General features: G+C 36.9%; 1 protein-coding gene across 1 annotated transcript in view; it reads left to right on the forward strand.

The window, feature by feature from the left end:
- myo1d (myosin 1D) overlaps positions 1 to 19,232 on the forward strand; it is a 61,470-nt gene that overhangs the window by 39,628 nt on the left and 2,610 nt on the right. Inside the window, exons 17-21 of the mRNA XM_084134875.1 lie at positions 212 to 435; positions 1,642 to 1,780; positions 1,888 to 1,992; positions 2,114 to 2,227; positions 6,125 to 6,279. Coding sequence (XP_083991001.1) covers positions 212 to 435; positions 1,642 to 1,780; positions 1,888 to 1,992; positions 2,114 to 2,227; positions 6,125 to 6,279 — 737 coding nt within the window. The remainder of the gene's footprint in view (positions 1 to 211; positions 436 to 1,641; positions 1,781 to 1,887; positions 1,993 to 2,113; positions 2,228 to 6,124; positions 6,280 to 19,232) is intronic.

Consider the following 19,232-nt stretch of genomic DNA (forward strand, 5'->3'; position numbering starts at 1 on the left):
TATCTATTATTTAAAATTTTTACCCTATTCACCTGTAGTGTCTCGCCTTAAGTAAAGGTCTGTTGTTGATATTGCTTTTGTCATGTCTTTATTTGCATTTGCCTTGAGATTGTCCAACATTTTCAGCTTTGATATTGTGATATTTGCATTAGGTTACAATGTTAATCTTGATCTTTCACTCACACTCTTTTTATCTCACTCTATCTCTCAGGTGTGGCGTGGAACACTGGCCAGAAGGCGTTACCGCCGCATGCGTGCCGCTGTTATCATCATCCGGGCGTACAGACGATACAAGGTTAAGTCGTACATCCGAGAGGTCAACCGGCGCTTCAAAAATGTCCGCGGCATGAAGGATCATGGCAAACATGTGAAGTGGCCCACACCACCCAAGGTCTTGCGGAAGTTTGAGGAGGCGCTGAGGAACATCTACAACAGGTCAGAGTTACAGAGGACAGGAAGTGGACAGGCTCACTGGTGCTCTGCGTGACTCATGGCGGGGTAGTCATGTATGGCTTCAGCTGTTCTGCATTAACGTCAGCCGTGTGACGGGGAACACGATCTGGCCTAATGTTATTATACAATGTAATGTCTCTGACTCACTTCAGTGCTTTCAGCTCTTTATCATTGTTGGACAAGGAAACGTTCTTTTTTTTGGCTATTGGCTTGTGTATTTCCCAGGTCTTTTAGGATGGAGAGGCTCTCTTGTGTTCAACAGGGCTGTTGAGCCTGAAGCACATATTGATCTTTGGATCAAAGCCTTGTTGGAGATGTATTCACAAGAGCCTTAACACAGCTCTGACCCTGAAAACAATGTAGGAAATGGCCTGAAAGTCAAAATAATATTCCTGGTGTTTAGATTTTTAGTCAGACAGCAGATGTGCACCTACATCATCATAATAATAATAATTCTATAAAAATATAGCAGTATAATAACTTGAGTATAAAATCTCACCGAAATTGACGGGAATTTTACAATTTCTCATCAGTGTATTTATATTTTTTGCACCTACAGCATTTAAAAAAAATGTAAGCAATTTTTTCAATACAAATTATATTATCAGCATAACAACTTGAGTGGAAAATCTAACTGAAATTAACACAAATTCCACTATTTCTCATCAGTATTTGGTTTTACCCCTTATTCTTTAATGCAGGGTTTCTCAAACTGGGGTTCACAAACTCATGTGGGTTTGTCAGGAAACTTCACAAAAAGCTAATAATTAGATCCCGCAATATCAAAACAAGCCTTTTTTGGAGCTTGATTAAATAGATGTTTGTTTTAAACTATGAAACTCGCAAGATGTTTTAATGATACAAAGACCTCTTATATTTCAAAAGATCTATGCAAATTTGATTTCTCATGTCATGACCCCTTTAACATGCAAACGTTTTGTTAAATTATTGATTTTTTTTTTTTTTTTTACTCATTTTACTCCATAATGTTTCCTTGTTCACATTTTTTTTAAACCAGAAAACTTTCTGCTTATTTCCAGGTTTAAGTTATATTTTGAATAGCATTTTGAGGGTGGTTTCAGTATATTTTAATGGACTTTTTAAGCTACAGTACATTCCTGTCACAATTACAGTGTATGTTGCAGGTGATGGATTTGTATTTAGGATATTTATTTGAAATCATTTTAGATGGTGGGCCTGGACGCTCATTAAAGACCTGTCTCCAGAGGAGATGATGCAGGTCAGGGCTAAAGTGGCCACATTAGAGTGCCTGAAGGGGCAGAGAGCAGATCTAGGACTGCAGAGAGCCTGGGAGGGCAACTACCTGGTTAGTGTTTAAAACCATGCAATGTATCTGAGATTAACATATGGTTTAAAATAAATCAGAATACATTTAGTATAGAATGTTTAACACCATTTTTTTTCTGTTCTTAGAAAAGGGACAGTCCTGGGACAGCATCTTCTTTTACTCTGGTGTCCAGTGATCTGCAGAGGAAAGATAAGTTCATGAGAATCCTCTTCTCCTGCAATGTCCGCAAAGTATGTCCCTGATTATAATCGGTTCAGACTTCTCTGACTCACAGTTAATGTGTATCATTGCTCAAGTCGCTGGTGTTTGCTTTGTATGTTGTTAACCTATGCAATATTATTATGTCAACAGATCAATCGCTTCAATAAAGCAGAGAACCGAGCATTGCTCATCACCGATCGCCACCTCTACAAAATGGACCCCGTCAAGCAGTACAAGCCCATGAAGAGCATCCCACTCTATAATGTAAATATTTACCTTATTCTTACTTAAGTAATCATAGGTTGCATTCAAACAGAAGCATAATACGACAACCAGTTATATTTAGAGTGCTAAATACAGTTTGGTGCTTAAAGAGAATGATAATCACATTATTCAATATCACAACTGAATTTTAAGAATGGTTGCAATCAAGATTTTTTTATTGATTATTCAGATTGTAGTACTGTAATTTTCTTCACAGTTAAAATCAAAATGGATTGTGTTTATATACTTCCAGGGTTAATAAAGTCTGTTTTAATCCATAAACCCAAAATGTTTTATCTTGAGCTAAAACTGGTACAACATCTAGTCTTTCTAGTCATGGTCAGTTTACATAACATAGCTTTACACTAAATTAATTCTCTGTTGTGCTTGAAATACAGCTCAGGTCAAGCAAACCCTTTGTCTCGGGGATTAGTTTTAAATGGGTTTAGACCTTTGAGTGCTTGAGCTGTTTATTTATTTTTATTGAATGAATCAAAAAATATATTGTATCAGTAAACATATCAGCTTTAGTGATATTTGTATTTTTAATCATATATATACTATTGTTCTAAAGTTTGGGGTCAGTAATTTTTTTTAATGTTTTTGAAAGAAGTCTCTTATGCTCACCAAGGCTGCATTTATTTGTAAAGCTGTAAAGCTGAATGTTCTTCAGTGTTACATGATCCTTCAAAAATGATTCTAATATGATGATTTGGTGCTCAAGAAACATTTCTTATTATTATCAATGTTGAAAATATTTGTGCTGCCTAATATTTTTGTGAAAACCGTGATGCATATTTTAGATGAATAGAAAGTTCAAAAGCATTTATTTGAAATATAATTTTTGGTAAAGAGGAAAATTTTTTTATCAATGTAATGCATCCTTTGCTGAATAAAATGTATATTTATTAAAAATATATATATATCTTACTGACCCCAAACTATTTAAAAAATAGTTTAAGTAAAAAAATATATATAAAAAAAAAAATATATATATATATATATATAGGCTAATTGTATTAAATTAACTCATTAAATTGGCAGCACTAGTAGTGGGAGAAGCGAGTTGTGGAAGTGACACACAATTAAATTTATCAACAGCGTTCAATTAAGTATTCTTTTGTTCTTCATTCAACACAAATACCGCGTTTATAAGCGTTTTTTTATTGCTTTGACTATATGCACAGTGGGTCGGATAAGAAATTTCCTAATGTGGGTGGGTAAATATCTGATTTTTTGATGCTGGAAAAGAGCAGTTATCATCTCTTGATTAGGGAAAGGTCACTGCCCAGCTAAACCTTTCCTGCCCCTCACATTTATTTATTGCTCCAGTGTCACAGAACGCACAGGTCATGGAAATTGATAAAATGATTTATGTGACAGCTAACACCTCAAAGACAAAAGGATATCAAGGACACTCATTGCATTATTAAATGGTTGGGCTGGAACCATGTCCTAAAAAAAACATTACAGAGATATTATCCCAAAAAAATCACCACGTTAATCCCCCCCCCCAAAACAATCCACTCTGCAACTCAGCTACGCTCCTCCTTCTTCATCCATCTCCTTCTCCACTGTTGTCATGCCAACATCCCAGGGGATGGGGTTGTCATGGTGACGGAGCAGGAGGGGAGATCAGCTGATGTCTAGTATCGTTCCAGCATGTGCACAAATTTGCCTCCTCTGTGTGTTCCTTCTGCTCGGGCTTGCTTGTGTCTTCGCACTTCTGTGGTCTTTCTTTGTTTTTTTATCTCTTTTTCTCCTGTTGCAGGCTGTTTTACGCTTCATAGACCTCTTTGTATTCTATATATTTTCCTGAATGCTGTTTGTTTGGTTCATTTATCTCGGCATGACGATTAGAAATTATAATAATAAAAGGGGAAAAAGAAAATATGTAGCCTATAGTGCACAAAATCACACTGCATGATACTACTTATTAATGAATCTTTGACATAACAGTGGGAGCACTACTATTCCTTCAATCATTTTCGAACACAGGAAGTCAGTAGTAATGTGACTAATTTTCTACCGGTTTCTATATTTCCACAAGCATTATATGGATATCGGGATATCACAACCTGTTCTGGCCTGGTCATCAGTGTCATGCTCACATTTGTCTTTCGTAACTGTTCTTTAAATATTTCCTCATACTGTAAGTGACAAATTGCTCATATCCGGCATCCCATAATGACTGTATTAAAATGCGGTCCTAATTTGGTCACACCAGCTGTCGCCCTCTTGCATCTTTTCTCTATGTGCCCATCACCAAGATCTTAGATGTGGTAGAGTATCCTTAGTTTCTTAATCTATTCAGCTAGTGATTTTTTGCCCAGGAATACTGATCCACGGGGGAGTCAGTACACTCGATTTCCCCCTAGCTGTTTTTTACTTTAGCCCAGACTGTGTTCATTGAACCCTAGCCCCTATCTGGGTGGATAAGGGAGAGAGAGAGAGATAAAGAGGATGAAAGACAAAGAAATTTTACCTCAAGGAAACTGCATCACACATTTTGAAGTGCTTCATCTGGATAAGAACAGCTATGTATGGAGGCATGCTGTTGTATTTGGGTCAAAAGAGTATGTCTGAAAGTCTAGGTCTTAGAAATTATTCATGTTGGTTTCAAACACTTTTGAAGAACATTTATGAAATTTTCAGCATAAAGTTTGCGACAAAAATTGTTGAGTGGTGTGACCATGAAAAGTGAATGCTCTAAACTTTATTTTCAGGAACGTCTTCAATTATTGTTTTATTTTATTTTATTACAAATTCCATGAATTTTTTAATTCTTGTATTCACTTCTTTTTTTGTGTGGTTTCTCCATTTGCCAACCTGAACTAGCCTTTCCATGTCATAAAAAGGTTGATGATCTGACATTTTTAAGAGACTTGCTGAGTCTACAGCTCTATCATATTCTGTTTTACAGTTTTCTTGTCAAATGACAAGAAAGTGGCTTCCTGTATGGTGGTTAAACCAGACTGACTTTGAAATGGCAGACAACGTTATTATAATTACTAATTGTCTTTTAAATGGTTTTTAAATGATTTTCTTTATTTTACAATCTCTAGATTTGTTTGACATTTTTGACATTTTTGCTTAACGCCCTACAAAAAATGTGAAAATGAAATTCAATTAATACACTGAAATTGATGATAGTTTAGGTGTTTTCAAGTTAAGTCCTTGCCATTGCCTGACTATATTTTTAATTACTTAATTTAGCATATAATAGAAACGTAAAGTCATTGACCTTTGCAGTCTGTACTGACACATGGTTGAACTAGAACCCAAGGTCCCAAGCACCAATCCACCACACTCAAACATCTAATATCCCTTTAATTATCACCAGTCCCATGTTAAATTATTGTTTTGACCAGTTGTTATTGTAATATTAACTAATATTAAACTGTTACAAATTAATTGGAATGAAGCTGAAATAAAATATAAACATTAGATGTAAAACTTAAACTTAAATGAAAATAAGAAATGGTCCAAAAAGTTTCAGTCTAAAATGGAAATAAAATAAATAAATTAAAGCAGGATAGAAATAAAAATGAATTAAAACTGAAAATATAAAAATAAAAGTTCATTAGAAATATTTATAAATACTATGATAGTATATCAATTATACTAAAATAACACTGGTTTTAAAGGTCATCTGCTCTGGAAATATGCATCTCACCTTGTTCATTGTAACACAGGAAATTATTAGTTGCTCCCACACTTCAATGTACCAACAGATGTGTAATGTTTCCTGTGAGTGCACCTCCAAAACCCAGGGCCCACATTTGCAGGTTGACGATAATGAGAACTAAATAATGGCAGGGCTTATTAGTGAATGCTGGTCTGCTGTGTCTGTATGAGTGCGGTTTTAACTCGCATCACCCTTTCTTTCTGTCTCAGGTGACCGGAGTGAGCGTTTCCCCTGGGAAGGACCAGCTGGTCGTCTTCCACACCAAAGACAACCGGGACCTAATCGTGTGCCTGCAAGGCATGGTGCCAGCGGGGGACAGCCGCATCGGAGAGCTTGTGGGGACCATGCTCAGCCACTTCAAAAGGTGACACCAGCAAGGGGCGCTCCTGAGAGCGATTTGGGAGAGATAGCAAGACTCTGGGAACAGGGCCAGGGCACATAAGGCTAAGAATGCCAACCATAATAATTCACCCACTGTCTTCTCTGTAGAGCCAGTTCAGGGCTTTTAAGGACAGAGCAGCCAGCTTAGCCCTGTCGGATTGGTACCCCCTTTGGCTTTTTATGATGCGGTAGAAGAAATTGTGTCTTCTAGATTTGAGTTTTACTTTATGCTTCAAAGAAGCTGCCAAATGAGATAGATGTTCTGCTTGATGTTTGCTAAATTATGTCCTAGTGTGTCATACTGTGATGGCTAAGGGGTTACACTTCCTGAAATCGACAGGCGGTAGACACTATAACAGCCCTTTTGATGTTTGTTTTTTTTCTGTATGGCTTATGAATTCGAAAAAAATCAGATGGAATCAAAAGGTTATCTGAGGTATGTAGAGTGTGTCTGTCTGTCTGTCTATGTACTGAGATTAGAGGAAAGCCAAGAGATTTCAGTGCCCTGAAACAACCTTTAAAAACATGCACAATAACAGACCTAGGCTTTGTCCAGAAAGTATACACGTTAATCAGACTACAATTGGCCTCAGGCTTGCTCTGAAATGAAGAGGTGAAGCACAGCATGTATTCAATCCTTCAAATATTCGAAAACACATTGGGACCTATCATACACCCACAATGCAGTGCCAGGCGCGATGCAAGTTTGTTTTGCTAATTTCAACCTGACGCAGTTATCATTTTCACATCCTGCCATTCCATTCGTATCATGTGTTGTTTAAATAGCAAATGCATTTGCGCCCATTTGTGTGCAGGTCATGGCCCATGACTAGGACCCATGGACCCATGGCCCATTTCAGAGCTGGTCTGAAAACGAGGTGTATTCAGGCACATTGTTGGCGCGTTGCTATTTTGAGGCAACTGAAATAGGTGGCACAATATGTTTTTTTTCTTATTTAAAGAGCGCGTTAGAATTGTGCGCCATAGGCGGGTCCACAACGCACGTACACTTTGTCCCGTAGATGGTCTGCTCGAGCGCATTAACCTCGCACATGAGCAGATCTGTTTCCTCTCTAAAGAAGCATTCAGTTTTTCCGCTTGCAAATTCCGCCATGTTAATTGCGAATCCGCCATGGTGCGAGCGCAACTGCCTTCTAAAGGGAATGGGAGATGAGACTCTGATTGGTTTATTGCACGTCATGCCCAAAACACACCCATTACTCATTAAGAGAATATGGACAACCCTTTTAGACCATGCGCCGAGCAGCTGACCATTTTTCCCAGCTGGCTGTGGTTTCGGACACGCCCTAAGTGCACTTGTGCCGTGCGCTTAAGACCATGCGCTTAGATCGTTAAAATAAGGCCCTTCGTATCATGTGTACTTGGCCGGATAGATGAAGACCGTTTTACAACTGCGCATGTAAACGTGTGATATCGACTTTCCTTACAAAGATGCCTCACTGCTTTTCCTGTAAATAAAGCCCTGTGTCCCCCAAGCAGGGTGTTTTTCAGAAAACACCTTGCCAACGTTTCGTTGCTAATGACCTGCAGCCGTAAGCTCTCTCTGGATCCATCCATCAGCGTGATCCATTCGCCGAACAAAAGGCCAGGCTCTGAGGCTGCTGTGTTCTGCTGCTTTCCTCTCCCTGTAGATGTGTACTTAACCTTTATCTCTCCTCTGCTGTCCCGCACATCAGCCTGAGCACTAGCCACCGCAGACACGCTAGTCCTTCCTCTCTCAGTTCACTTCCTATTGCGATTTCAACGGTGACATCTAGGAAAGAGCTTGTACAGCAGCTTTTGAGAGGTAGTAATACAAAAATAGTAGTCAGTTTAAATTATTTTCAGTTATACCGAACCTATGCCATTATGCATGATGTGGACGTTAAGTGAGTTTGGATCTCTGGGCACGTTTCGCTGAGGTTTGACACTGAACTAGTTTGACTTTCTGCCAGAGTGGCTTTACGGGAAAACTGCAGACATAACCGTTTTTTTCTGTGCTATTAATAGATTGGAAGAACATCCCATGTATTGAAAATCAGTCTGACTGGCAAAGTCTGTGCCATATGCGAGTAAAATCATAACCCTCTTATCTGCAGTAAGACTGTTGTTAACAAAGTCTCTGATATCTCAAATCGAGTTCTATGTAAAAAGAGGATTATTTCTCTAAGTGCCCATTTTCTCTCTCAACATTTTTATTTTTCTCTGAAACTTACTTTGTTTATCCTCACCATTGTTCCAGCATCTCTCTTTTGCCCAGTTACAAAACTTAGTAAGCTGCCTCGCTGTCTGCTGTCTACTCAGGCAGCATTGAACCTCAAGTGAAGTACACATTCATAATTAATTTCACAATTGAGTTTTATGTTAACATTGCAATACTCTAATAATACACACATGTTGAATAAATAATATTTTTAATTATATTAAACTATTTTAATTTTTATCAACATTCTGTATAATTATTAATTAGATATACTAAATATTAAACTAATATTATGAAGAAGAAAAAAGATAAATTATTTATTTTTCATTTATTTTTATGCTGCCTGTCTTTTGGAGCAACCTTTGCATTGGGATCCTACCTGTGCCTTAAGGAATAGTACACACAAACATTTAAATTCTGTCATCATTTATTCACCCTCATGTCATTCAAAAATCGTAAACTCTCAAATGACTTTCTACTTTCTTACATGGAAGTATTCTGTAGCTAAATGTTTTGTATGAAAAAAAAACACACACTGAAATTACTACTTATGTTAACTTTATTTTTATTTCAGCTTTAATTGTACTTTTTCCAGTTTGTAGTTTGTGCTTAAACTTCAATTATTTCAGTTAGTTGTTTTTTTTTCATCTAATATTTTTCCATCTAATATTCATATTTTATTTCATCTATTTCAATTTTTTTTCAATAGTTTTAGTTATATAACCAAATTCAGTCTGCATCTGTAAATGTCCATCTATTCATCACACAAAGCTAATGTATGCTTTGGGGGAAAAAGCTTTCCCATTCATTGTTCATTAGTTACATGGAAAATAAAACTAATACATTTATCGAAAAATGCTCTGGAGAAAGTCATGCAGGTTTTGAATGACATGAGGGTGAGTAATTAATGACAATTAATTTTTTTCATAATAACTATCCCTTTAAAATGCTGCCTGTGGAGGCTCAATATTTCTCTTATCCTACCCTACTTTCTCTCTTCTTTTCCAGGGATGAGATGTAGGAGATTAAATATTTAAGATTGTGTGACTGCAGCTCTATTTTTAACCGGGCTCTTCATCATTGGCATGCACAGCACACAGGAAGCACTGCACCTCTTTCTCTCTACAGAGGGAATGCCTCATCGCTCCAGCTATCACACCTGCCTTTAAGCATTATTCAAAGAGATTCGAGCCACAGCCCGACAGATACACACCCACACACTCTCTGGCTGACATGCGCACACGCTCGCACACATCTGTCCGCATCACCGTAGCTGTCACTCATCCTGTCACAGTTATCAAGGAGCGCTTCACTCATGCACTAAACAGAACGTGTGAAGACCCAGATCAGGATTAGCTACACTATTTCGAGTCTTGAGGTTCTGTTGACTACTTTGTTGCAGCAAGAAAAGTCCTGAGTCTCCTTTATTAGCCTGTGTAACTCTTTCAAAAGAGGGAATTCCTCTGCGAGATGCCAAATCCAGTGTGTTGGTCTAATCTGTTTAAATTGGGCTCGAAACAAAGGTGTTGGTGTCAGCTCAGCTAGTGTCTCATCTGAATGAAGACCCTTGTCTCTATTGATCACTGTAGCTTGAACTAAAAGGCCCTGTGAAATTAAATGAAAGAGTTCTCTACAGGAATCCATTAAGTCTGTCTCCTTTTTACACTTCTCTGAGGGAATGAATGGTGCCTTTTGGACTCAAATCCTGTTTCAAAGCTCCTGGGAGAGTGACCAGGAGTTTGGATGTCTGAGTGAGTGTCGTTTCTGAACCTCTGACATCATTATAGCGTTAAGGATTAGGGGGGCAAAGACTTGTGTTTCAGGCAGTGGGAAAGCAAGTGTGGGGCTTTTCATTTCCTGCCACTGTAATTATATATTGACATGCATATAGAAGGTCACAAGGGTCATTGAAATGCTCTTACACAATAATCAGCAGTTACTGATATGAAATCATCCTTCAGGTTCAGTGCTCTTTTGGCTTCTGGGCTTCGCTTTATTGCTTTTTTTCTCTCTTTGTTTAATCTCTCAACTCAGCAAAATCACATGCCATTACTCTTTATTGATCCCCGTTTGTTCTTTGATCACTTTCTGCGTGCTTATTACCCAGAGTGCCTCAGAATGACCTCCATCCCATCACTAACCAAACTGGGCCTGATTCAAATCTGCACTTCTCTGTAACTCTGTTAGACAAAGACTCTGAATATGTGTGTTTGTGTGAGAGAGAAGAGGAATTTACAGCAATCCTCAGTAGTCCAGCAGTAGTCCTGAGGTTGATAAGGCATGATGGGACAGGGATAATAGTGGTTCTGGCCACTTCCTCACTACCCTTTTTCTATTTGTGTGACAATTAACAAGTTAAATCAAACCCATTTGTTTTGCCAATAAATTACAATTTAAAATGAATTGAAATAGAAAACAGTTATTTAAAAAAAAATATATTTTTTTTTAGTGAGCATAAGATACTTCATCCAAACACATCTTACCAACCCCAAACCTTTTGCTTTGTATTGTACATTACAGTCTGGCTAATCGTTTTCTTTCTTGTAAAATTACAATAATCTCCATAAACCTATGTTGTCAGTGTAGAAAACACAAAATATACCAATAATAAGAGTGTCTCTGTCCAGACCGTAATTTGTGCTGCAGCACTTTTCATTCTTTTTATAAATCAATCATGACTCTGAGAGAAGAGTTTCCGAGTAGAGGCATAAGTGAATTTCTTCCATTGATGGGATCAGGTTTCTAATTCTAAAGTCACTGGCTGGCTTAAGTGTGTGTTCTAGCGCCAGTGTAATGAGAAACGGGAATGATACAGCATCGAGCTGGGCAGGAAGCTACTCTGTGCCTAATGTGCTGTATTATAAATGCGCACAATAATGCGAACGTTTTTTCAGGCCTCATTAGTCTGTTGCCAGTGACTCTGTGTTGAGGTGCTGGCTGCAATCATTGTGTCCTTCAGCAAGGTCATCCTTCATGCTGAACGCTCTTTCAGCCTCCAGATTGTCCAGTTTTTATCCCTCTTGTCCTTCCAGTGCTTAATTTTTGCTTTTCCTTCTTCTGTTTTGTCCATTATTTCTCTGAGCCTGCATGCACTAGGTCTGTTTCTCATTCCATGTGTTTATTTTTTCCTCTGTATTTCTCACCTCACCTCACTCTTGGTGCTGCAGATGCAGTTCCCATAGCAACTAGACGATCCATGTCTGTCTGATATTTAGTCCATTAGTTGGCCTGCCGGTTTAGAATACTAATGAGTAAGAGAGAGAGAGAGAGATGCTTCTCTAAATAGCTCCATTTGCCTACCCTTTCAAGGTAAAGGCTGCTATGAATTGCCTGTTGCAGTGATTATACTGGAATTCGTATGTAAATTAGTCGCTTACAGTAGCCTGCAGAGGGAAAACTCATTTCACCCCATCCGAGCGAAACAAATAAGTGGGATTTTGCAATCTAGTGTGCATTTACACACGCTTCAGTGGTAAAGTTCCCTCTGCATTTGTTTTTTTAGTGAAGTATAATGCATGTGATAATTGTGTAATAGTCACAATACAATTTACTTTAGATTTTTACACAATTTGAAGTTTTAAGGCAAGTGGAACCTTTTATTCTACACTAACACTATTGACATAAAAGAGACATTTATTATAATATTTTATGTTTTTATAGTGCATTTACACTACCATTCAAAAGTTTGGAGTTGATACAGTTTTATTTGAAAGAAGTCTGCATTTATTTGATCAAAAATACAGTAAAAACAGTAATATTGTGAAATATATTTGAAATTTAAAATAACTGTTTTAAAATAACTGTTTAAAAAATATTTCAAAATGTAATTTATTCTTGTGATGTCAAAGCTGGATTTTCAGCATCATTACTCTAGTCTTCAGTCATATGATGCTTCAGAAATCATTCTAATATGCTTATTTACTGCTTAAGAAACATTTCATATTATTATCATCATCAATGTTGAATACAGTTGTGCTGCTAAATATTTTTGTTTAAACCATGGCATTTTTTTTTCCAGGATTCTTTGAAATGTTTTATAGCATAAATGTGTCTTTACTATATATTTACATTAGAAATGTGTCACTTTTGATCCTTTTGAATGAAAGTATTATATATGTTTTTTTTTTTTTTTAATCTTACCGACCTCTTTTGACCGATATTAATATACAATGTGTTACAAAGTTTTTGCATTTTAAGCCTTTTTTTTTACATTGCATTAAAAGTAATAACAATATTATAAACAATATTACAGTAACGGTAAATTACGATTACAGTAACAATATTACAATTACGGTAAAGTTGTAGCAACCGCCATTGCACTTCAACATCCAGTCCAGTAGGTGGAGCAACAACAATCCCAGACATAAAACATTGAACACTAAACAGTCAGGCACAACATAGCAATCAATCAGAACAATTAATTAACAGTCATGCAGCATTACCATGAGTAATGAATGTACACAGCACTCGAAAACACAATGAGCTCATGGAGGAAACTTCACCACTGGGGTCACTTTTGGACAGTGTTGCTTCAAAATAAATCTGTGGTTTATAGAGTATACATTCAATATCAAAATAATCTAATTTTATATATTATTATATTTTATATATTATATATTATATCATATTTTTGTACTGCCAACTACTTTGTCCTTAGAATTTTCTCCAAATTCCCTTTGGAGAAAATTCAAATACATCAAGTATGTACAGTAAATTGCTGTTTCTCTGTCAAGTTAAGCTTGTTTTGCTATCTAATGAGCTGGATGTGTTTGTGTGTTTAGCCATCCTGAACTGAACTGATGGAGGGAAAGGCTTAGCTAACGAACTGGTTGGAGGTTTTAAATGGATGTTGGGGTGTTGGTGGATGGCTATGATATTGCGTGCTTGTGTGCGTTTGAATTGGAGTGGATGAATCTGACCTACTTTCTCCTATGCTAGCTCTGCATTGCTGTGTCTCGCTCGCTCTCTCTCACCGCTCCACCCCCACTGCCCTTGTGTCTTACATTCTTTCACTCTCTGTGTTCCAACCAGCCAGAGATGTGATAATGGGAGGATGCTTCGTTGGCTCATTGTCTGTGACTCTCACCTGCTCTGCATCTAATGTCTCCACAGCCATTTTACCTCACATCCTATTCCTTTACCGTCCTCTAATTTTTCTCCAATCACTAATTGAACATAACCAAATGCTTATACATTTACGTTTGTGTAGCTGTCTTTACCACCACTACCATAATTACAGTTTCTGTCTTTGTAATTGCTACTATTATTTTTACTATTACTTTTACAATTACATATGCTATTTCTAAAGCTGTTATTATGACTATTTTGCTTTTGTTACTGTTACAATACTCATTATTACAGTTATTCGTGCTATTTTTTGGCTTTTTGCCTTTTCTATGTATATAGTGTACATTATGGTGTAGTGTAGTCCATCATTTTAAAAATTAAACTTATTTAAGTTATATGAATTTATATTTGAATTCTACGTGATTTAATTCAATTGAATGAAATTAGAATATTATTTTACTTCCTGTTTGCTTCCTTAATTGAAATGCAGGAATTTAATTTAATTTAAAAGCACACACAATTGTTATATTTAGCCGTACTAGTCTTTTTTTAGGTGATGTTAGAAGGAGGTACATTTTCATTCTAGAGAACGTTTGATTGGATGAAAATCAGTGTAGTGCAGGATGAGTCATCAATACTTTGGTCGAGTTTTCCAAGAGGAAAAAGTGTACATTTTTAATTTGTATATCTGCTAATTAATGTGTATATTTGCTAGTTCATTTTGTAATTTTGTAATTTTTGCTTTTATTCAGCAAGGATACATTAAATTGATCAAAAGTGACAGTAAAGACATCAATAATGTTACATATGTTTTTTTCTGTTTTAAATAAATGCCGTTCCTTTGAACATTCTATTCATCAAAAAGTCCTAAAAAATTGTATCACGGTTTCCACAAAAATAAATAAATAAATAAATTAAAAATTAAGCAGCACAGTTAATAATAGCTAATAAATGTTTCCTTTCTACCACCAAATATTAGAATGATTTCTGAAGGATCATGTGACTGAAGTAATGGCTGCGGAAAAGTTTGCAATCACAAGACAAAATCATTTTAAAGTTAATTTTTTACTATTCTTTTTTATTAAATTACATATATGCAGCCTTGGTGCACTTCAAAACCATTTAAAAAATATTTCTGACCCCAGAATTTTGAACGGTAGTGTATATGCTAGAAATACATTAGTCAAAGAAAAAGCCTTTTAAGTCAATAAGAAAAACAGTCGATCTCTCTTCTGTCCAGTCAACCTCTTTCTGTCATTCATTTTGCTGATATCAAGCTTGGTTTTGGAGAATGGTCTGGAGTTAGCAAAACATCTGAAATCACTCATAGCACCTTCATCCTCACTCAACCTCTCAGTTCCTCGGTCTATCCTCTCTTTCTTCACATCTCTATCATCTCTTATTAACTAACCTCTTTCACTTGTCACCTACCCTGACCCTCTTGCAGTGATCCTCTGCTGAGGCTCTACTTTGATGGTCAGAAGCTGATGAATGACAGTAAGGAGCTTTATGGCTATATAGACATTATCTGGACGTTTGGTAAGTCACGCTTGGATCAAGCAACAGCCTCTTGCTGCAAATGAAGTGCTAAGCTGTCCTTGCTTCTGGGAAATCTGCATTAACACTATTGATTTCCTGCTATTAGGCCTTAATATCATGATATTAGCTTGTTGGTTTTTAAAAAGTGTCTCCCATTACCAGTCAGGATTATTTTTATATGACTTTGAGTGACCAGAAATGTACCCAGGGTATTGTCCCAAAAAATGTCTTGTTGATTATAAAGCTCCCATGGGGATTCTTTTAGGAAGTGACATTGTCTCCTCAGTAGCCAGCAGGGTATATAACAATTGGTGGTGTTTGTAAAAGTGTGCTGATTTTCATGGGGCATCTGTCCTATTGTAGTTTGACCATTGAGGAACAGATTGTCTACTGTGAATCAGTGAATGGTTTTCCTCAACCTTCGCAGAGAAAGGGAGAGAAGTCTGGAAGATGTTCAAATTATTAGGTCCATACTGCACCCTACATACCTGCTGTTCATCAGATTTAGTTCTATTGATTCTAAACCTTCAGCACAGGTAATCTCGGGTCCACTTTGATCTCTGTGAACTCTCAACAGTAAGTGTATCTGCACACTATCAGCAAATTTACCACCAAATATTACTGATTCATATCAACACCTGCTGTCTGTAACTTCAGTTGCTGATTACTGGAACACAGCGGTCTGTCTTTAGTCAGTGAGCAAATCTGCAGGTGTCTGTTAAGCTTGAAATCTTGCTGATATTCCATAGGAAAAATGGGTTCATAGGTTAAATATGATTTAACATATTAGAGGCATGTTGATTAACTTGCTTGACACATTTTAAAAGCCGTTTTAACCAGTCAGATTGTAATATTGTATCCAAAAGATCATGATTGATTCGTAGTGTTTCTTTACAAAGTGGCATCGCCAACTACTGGCCTGGCATGCAATGCAGCGTTTTTAGTCGTTTCCGTGGATCCGTTTGAACTGGGATCGTTTTGACAACATTGCTGTCTGTAACGCAGAAAACACTAAGGAAAACTTTTCTGTTTTTAGTGCATCACTGTCATGTTAATGTACCCTTACATATACTGCACATGTCTGTGGCACATGTCTGCGGCGCATTACGGCAAGGTTTTGTTCCATCCTCCGCGCGGCGCCAGCTCACACCAGGAGCATTTCAGAAGCAAAGCAAATGGATTTGCGAGTACACAAGATTTACCTGTCTAACGTTGTTTTTCTTTTTTGGGGTTCTACCATGGTTAAGTTGGTTAAATGGTGGTTTAATTGTGTTTATTGTTGTATTGCTGTGTTGCTGTCCTACTTTGTTGTGCTGAAGCCTACAGACAAAGTTAATACACTTAAAAGTCAATGAACGACAAGGATAAAAGATTTGTAGCTGTGTTTTAGACGTTTAAAATACATCATCAATTCTCTTGTATCTATATTTCACATACAGTGCCTGTGAGCAGGAGGAGAACACTGGCATTTGGACGCGGCGTCCGTCAAAAATAGACTAGGCGCCTATCTTTCGCGAAGCAGTGCGGAGAGCCACTTCTGGGACGCTTCTGAAACGTGGCGTGTCGAGGATGGTATAAACACAAGCATTCAGATCCGGCAGCCATGTAGGAGCCGTGATGCGCCGCAGACATTTGCAGTGTAAATAAGGGGTTAGATGTTACCACATGAAGCACATTTTTAGCTTACCTGACACATTTTTCCGGTATTCCCTGTAGGGCTGGCCTCTTTGCCGTCCATTATTTCCTCCCTGTCCTATTCTTTTGCTCTCTCATTTTCACTACACTATCTCTTTTCCCCTCCTCACTCTCGTTTGCCTCTTTTGAATTCATGCCTGCTGTTCTCTGAGAAGAGCCCCAGCTTTGATCAATATTTCTTCTTGCTAAGCCTTTTCTCCCTGTTCTTCTAAATGACCTACTTTGTAATCTCCTCCTTAACAGCTTAAAATTGTGAAAAAGAGCAGAGGCAACGAAGCCCTGCCACTGATCTGATACATATTAGAAGCTAAAGCTTCTGCTTGTGTTTGATAAATAGTAGTTTTAGAGGGCAGGCTTTACTGCACACATTATTATATTTTCTACAGTAATCTATCTACTTGGCTTATTCATCATACGTGCTGGTGCTTCAATGAACGTCATGCTCCTTTTGGTAGATTTCACACATTGAAAATCAACTAAATGCCAATGAAAATTAAATGTAGCAAAGCTTAATTGTTCATTAATGAATCAATGAGGTATAATTTGACTGATTTTATTCCATGTTTTTTTATTTTTATTTAAGGATCATGGTGAAAAAAACACCTACACTATCACAATATGTGCTCTCTGTTCTTATCCCTAGGACAAGGTTTAATAATAGCAACCTCAAAAAGGTGCTTCCAGCCTAAGTGTGTGTGTGTGTGTGTGTGTGTGTGTGTGTGTGTGTGTGTGTGAGGAAGGCAGTGCAGTCTGATTACTGGAGTGGGGCGGTATGAAGTGAAGGATGCTGCGGTGCTGCCTCTCTTCTCTCAAGTGCACAGCAAGCATAATACTTTTTAGCTTCTTTTTTTTCTTCTTTTTTTGAGGATGTGAAGACGGATTAGCCCAAGGGCATATCTGCTATTTTTGTAGGTGGGGCGTGACTTTGTTGCAGACACACATTCATTCTTCTCTCCTCCCATTTCCCCTCTCTCCTCGACCCACAAAATATACTAGAGCCAAAATTGCTTTGCAGATAAATACAGATGCAGAATAGTGATCATAAGAGACCGTTTAACACCTTTCTGAACCTCAGTTGCATCTGCTGTTGTGGCAGTAGAATAGAAATTGTCAGTAAGGGCTCTTTTACATGAAGAAAATCCTCTTTTTGGCCTGCTGACCTCCTCATGGACATTGAGAGAGAAAATATTTATTTAAACTTTATTGCTCTATTGGATGCATGTTTATAACAAGTACACAAAAAACCAAAGCATTACAGTTCAATGATGGTCATTTTAATATAAAGTGGTCCAAAAGTATTTGGAGACACTGTCACACTTTAAACTTGATGAATTTTGCTGCATTAAATAAAACAGGGTTTCCCATTGTAAAACTAATATAAATAATTTTAAAAACCTGACTCGATACGGCTCGTGCGCACAGAAAGCCGCTTCAAACAACGCTTGAATGGACAAAAACAGACAAAATTATAAAATGCCCATTTTGTCGAGTATCCTCGCAAGCACAGTTAAATTAGTTAAATGAAGTCTTAAATGTATGTAAATGTACGGAAAATAAATGTATGAAAAAAATAGGATGTGCGTCAGATCCGCATCATGTGCATCAGGTCTTAAAGTGGGGCAGCCTATTAAACTCACTGCTGTGATGTCTGTGATTAACGTTAATCAAAGAACAAAAGACAGAGAAAACCACTCATTGCTCTTGAATAACGTTTGTAGCTTTAAGAAGGATTAATATATATTTAATTTATAATTTATGCAGTGAAGTGTTTGATAACTTTATTTAATTTACAGGTATGTTGGGTATCCTACCTGTTAGACCTACCTAAAAATCTTAAAGCACTGTTTACAAGGTTACATGGGTCAAAAACAATGAAAACGATAACTTTTTGTGCATTTTGACAGGGCAAGTTAAAAATCGGACTTGGCCAGTAGAAAAAAAAAATGCTCATATATATTGAAGGGCACAGGTAAATGTGAAATTTATTATAATGGATTTATGTGAGGATTGTTTTAAGTTCACTAAAATTAAAAGTTGTTATATTATTTAAAGCCTAAGAAATGTTAGAAAATGATAGCTTTCAATTATACTGTAATGCTGAATGTCTATAATTAATGGCTAAAATTGAGGGAAAAAAATCAGTTTCATAGAGACATCAGTAGCAGTATTGGTGATGCCTTCTTTCATAAAAAGATGCCATTACATATTTAAACTATAGGCTACTGTCTTTATATAGTTGCTACATTAATTTGAAGATTAAATGTGAAATTATTACAATCTAAAATGTTTGGTTTTATCATTCACGATTAATTACAGTAAAAATGTGCGATTTAATTAGTTAATTTTTTTTAAATCGATTGAGAGCACTAATACACACGCACACACACACGCACACACGCATGCTGTGTGATTTTAGTGTCAAAAGTACTTTT

The sequence above is a fragment of the Abramis brama genome (assembly GCF_963993115.1).
Source record: "Abramis brama genome assembly, chromosome: 14".
Lineage (NCBI taxonomy): Eukaryota > Metazoa > Chordata > Actinopteri > Cypriniformes > Leuciscidae > Abramis > Abramis brama.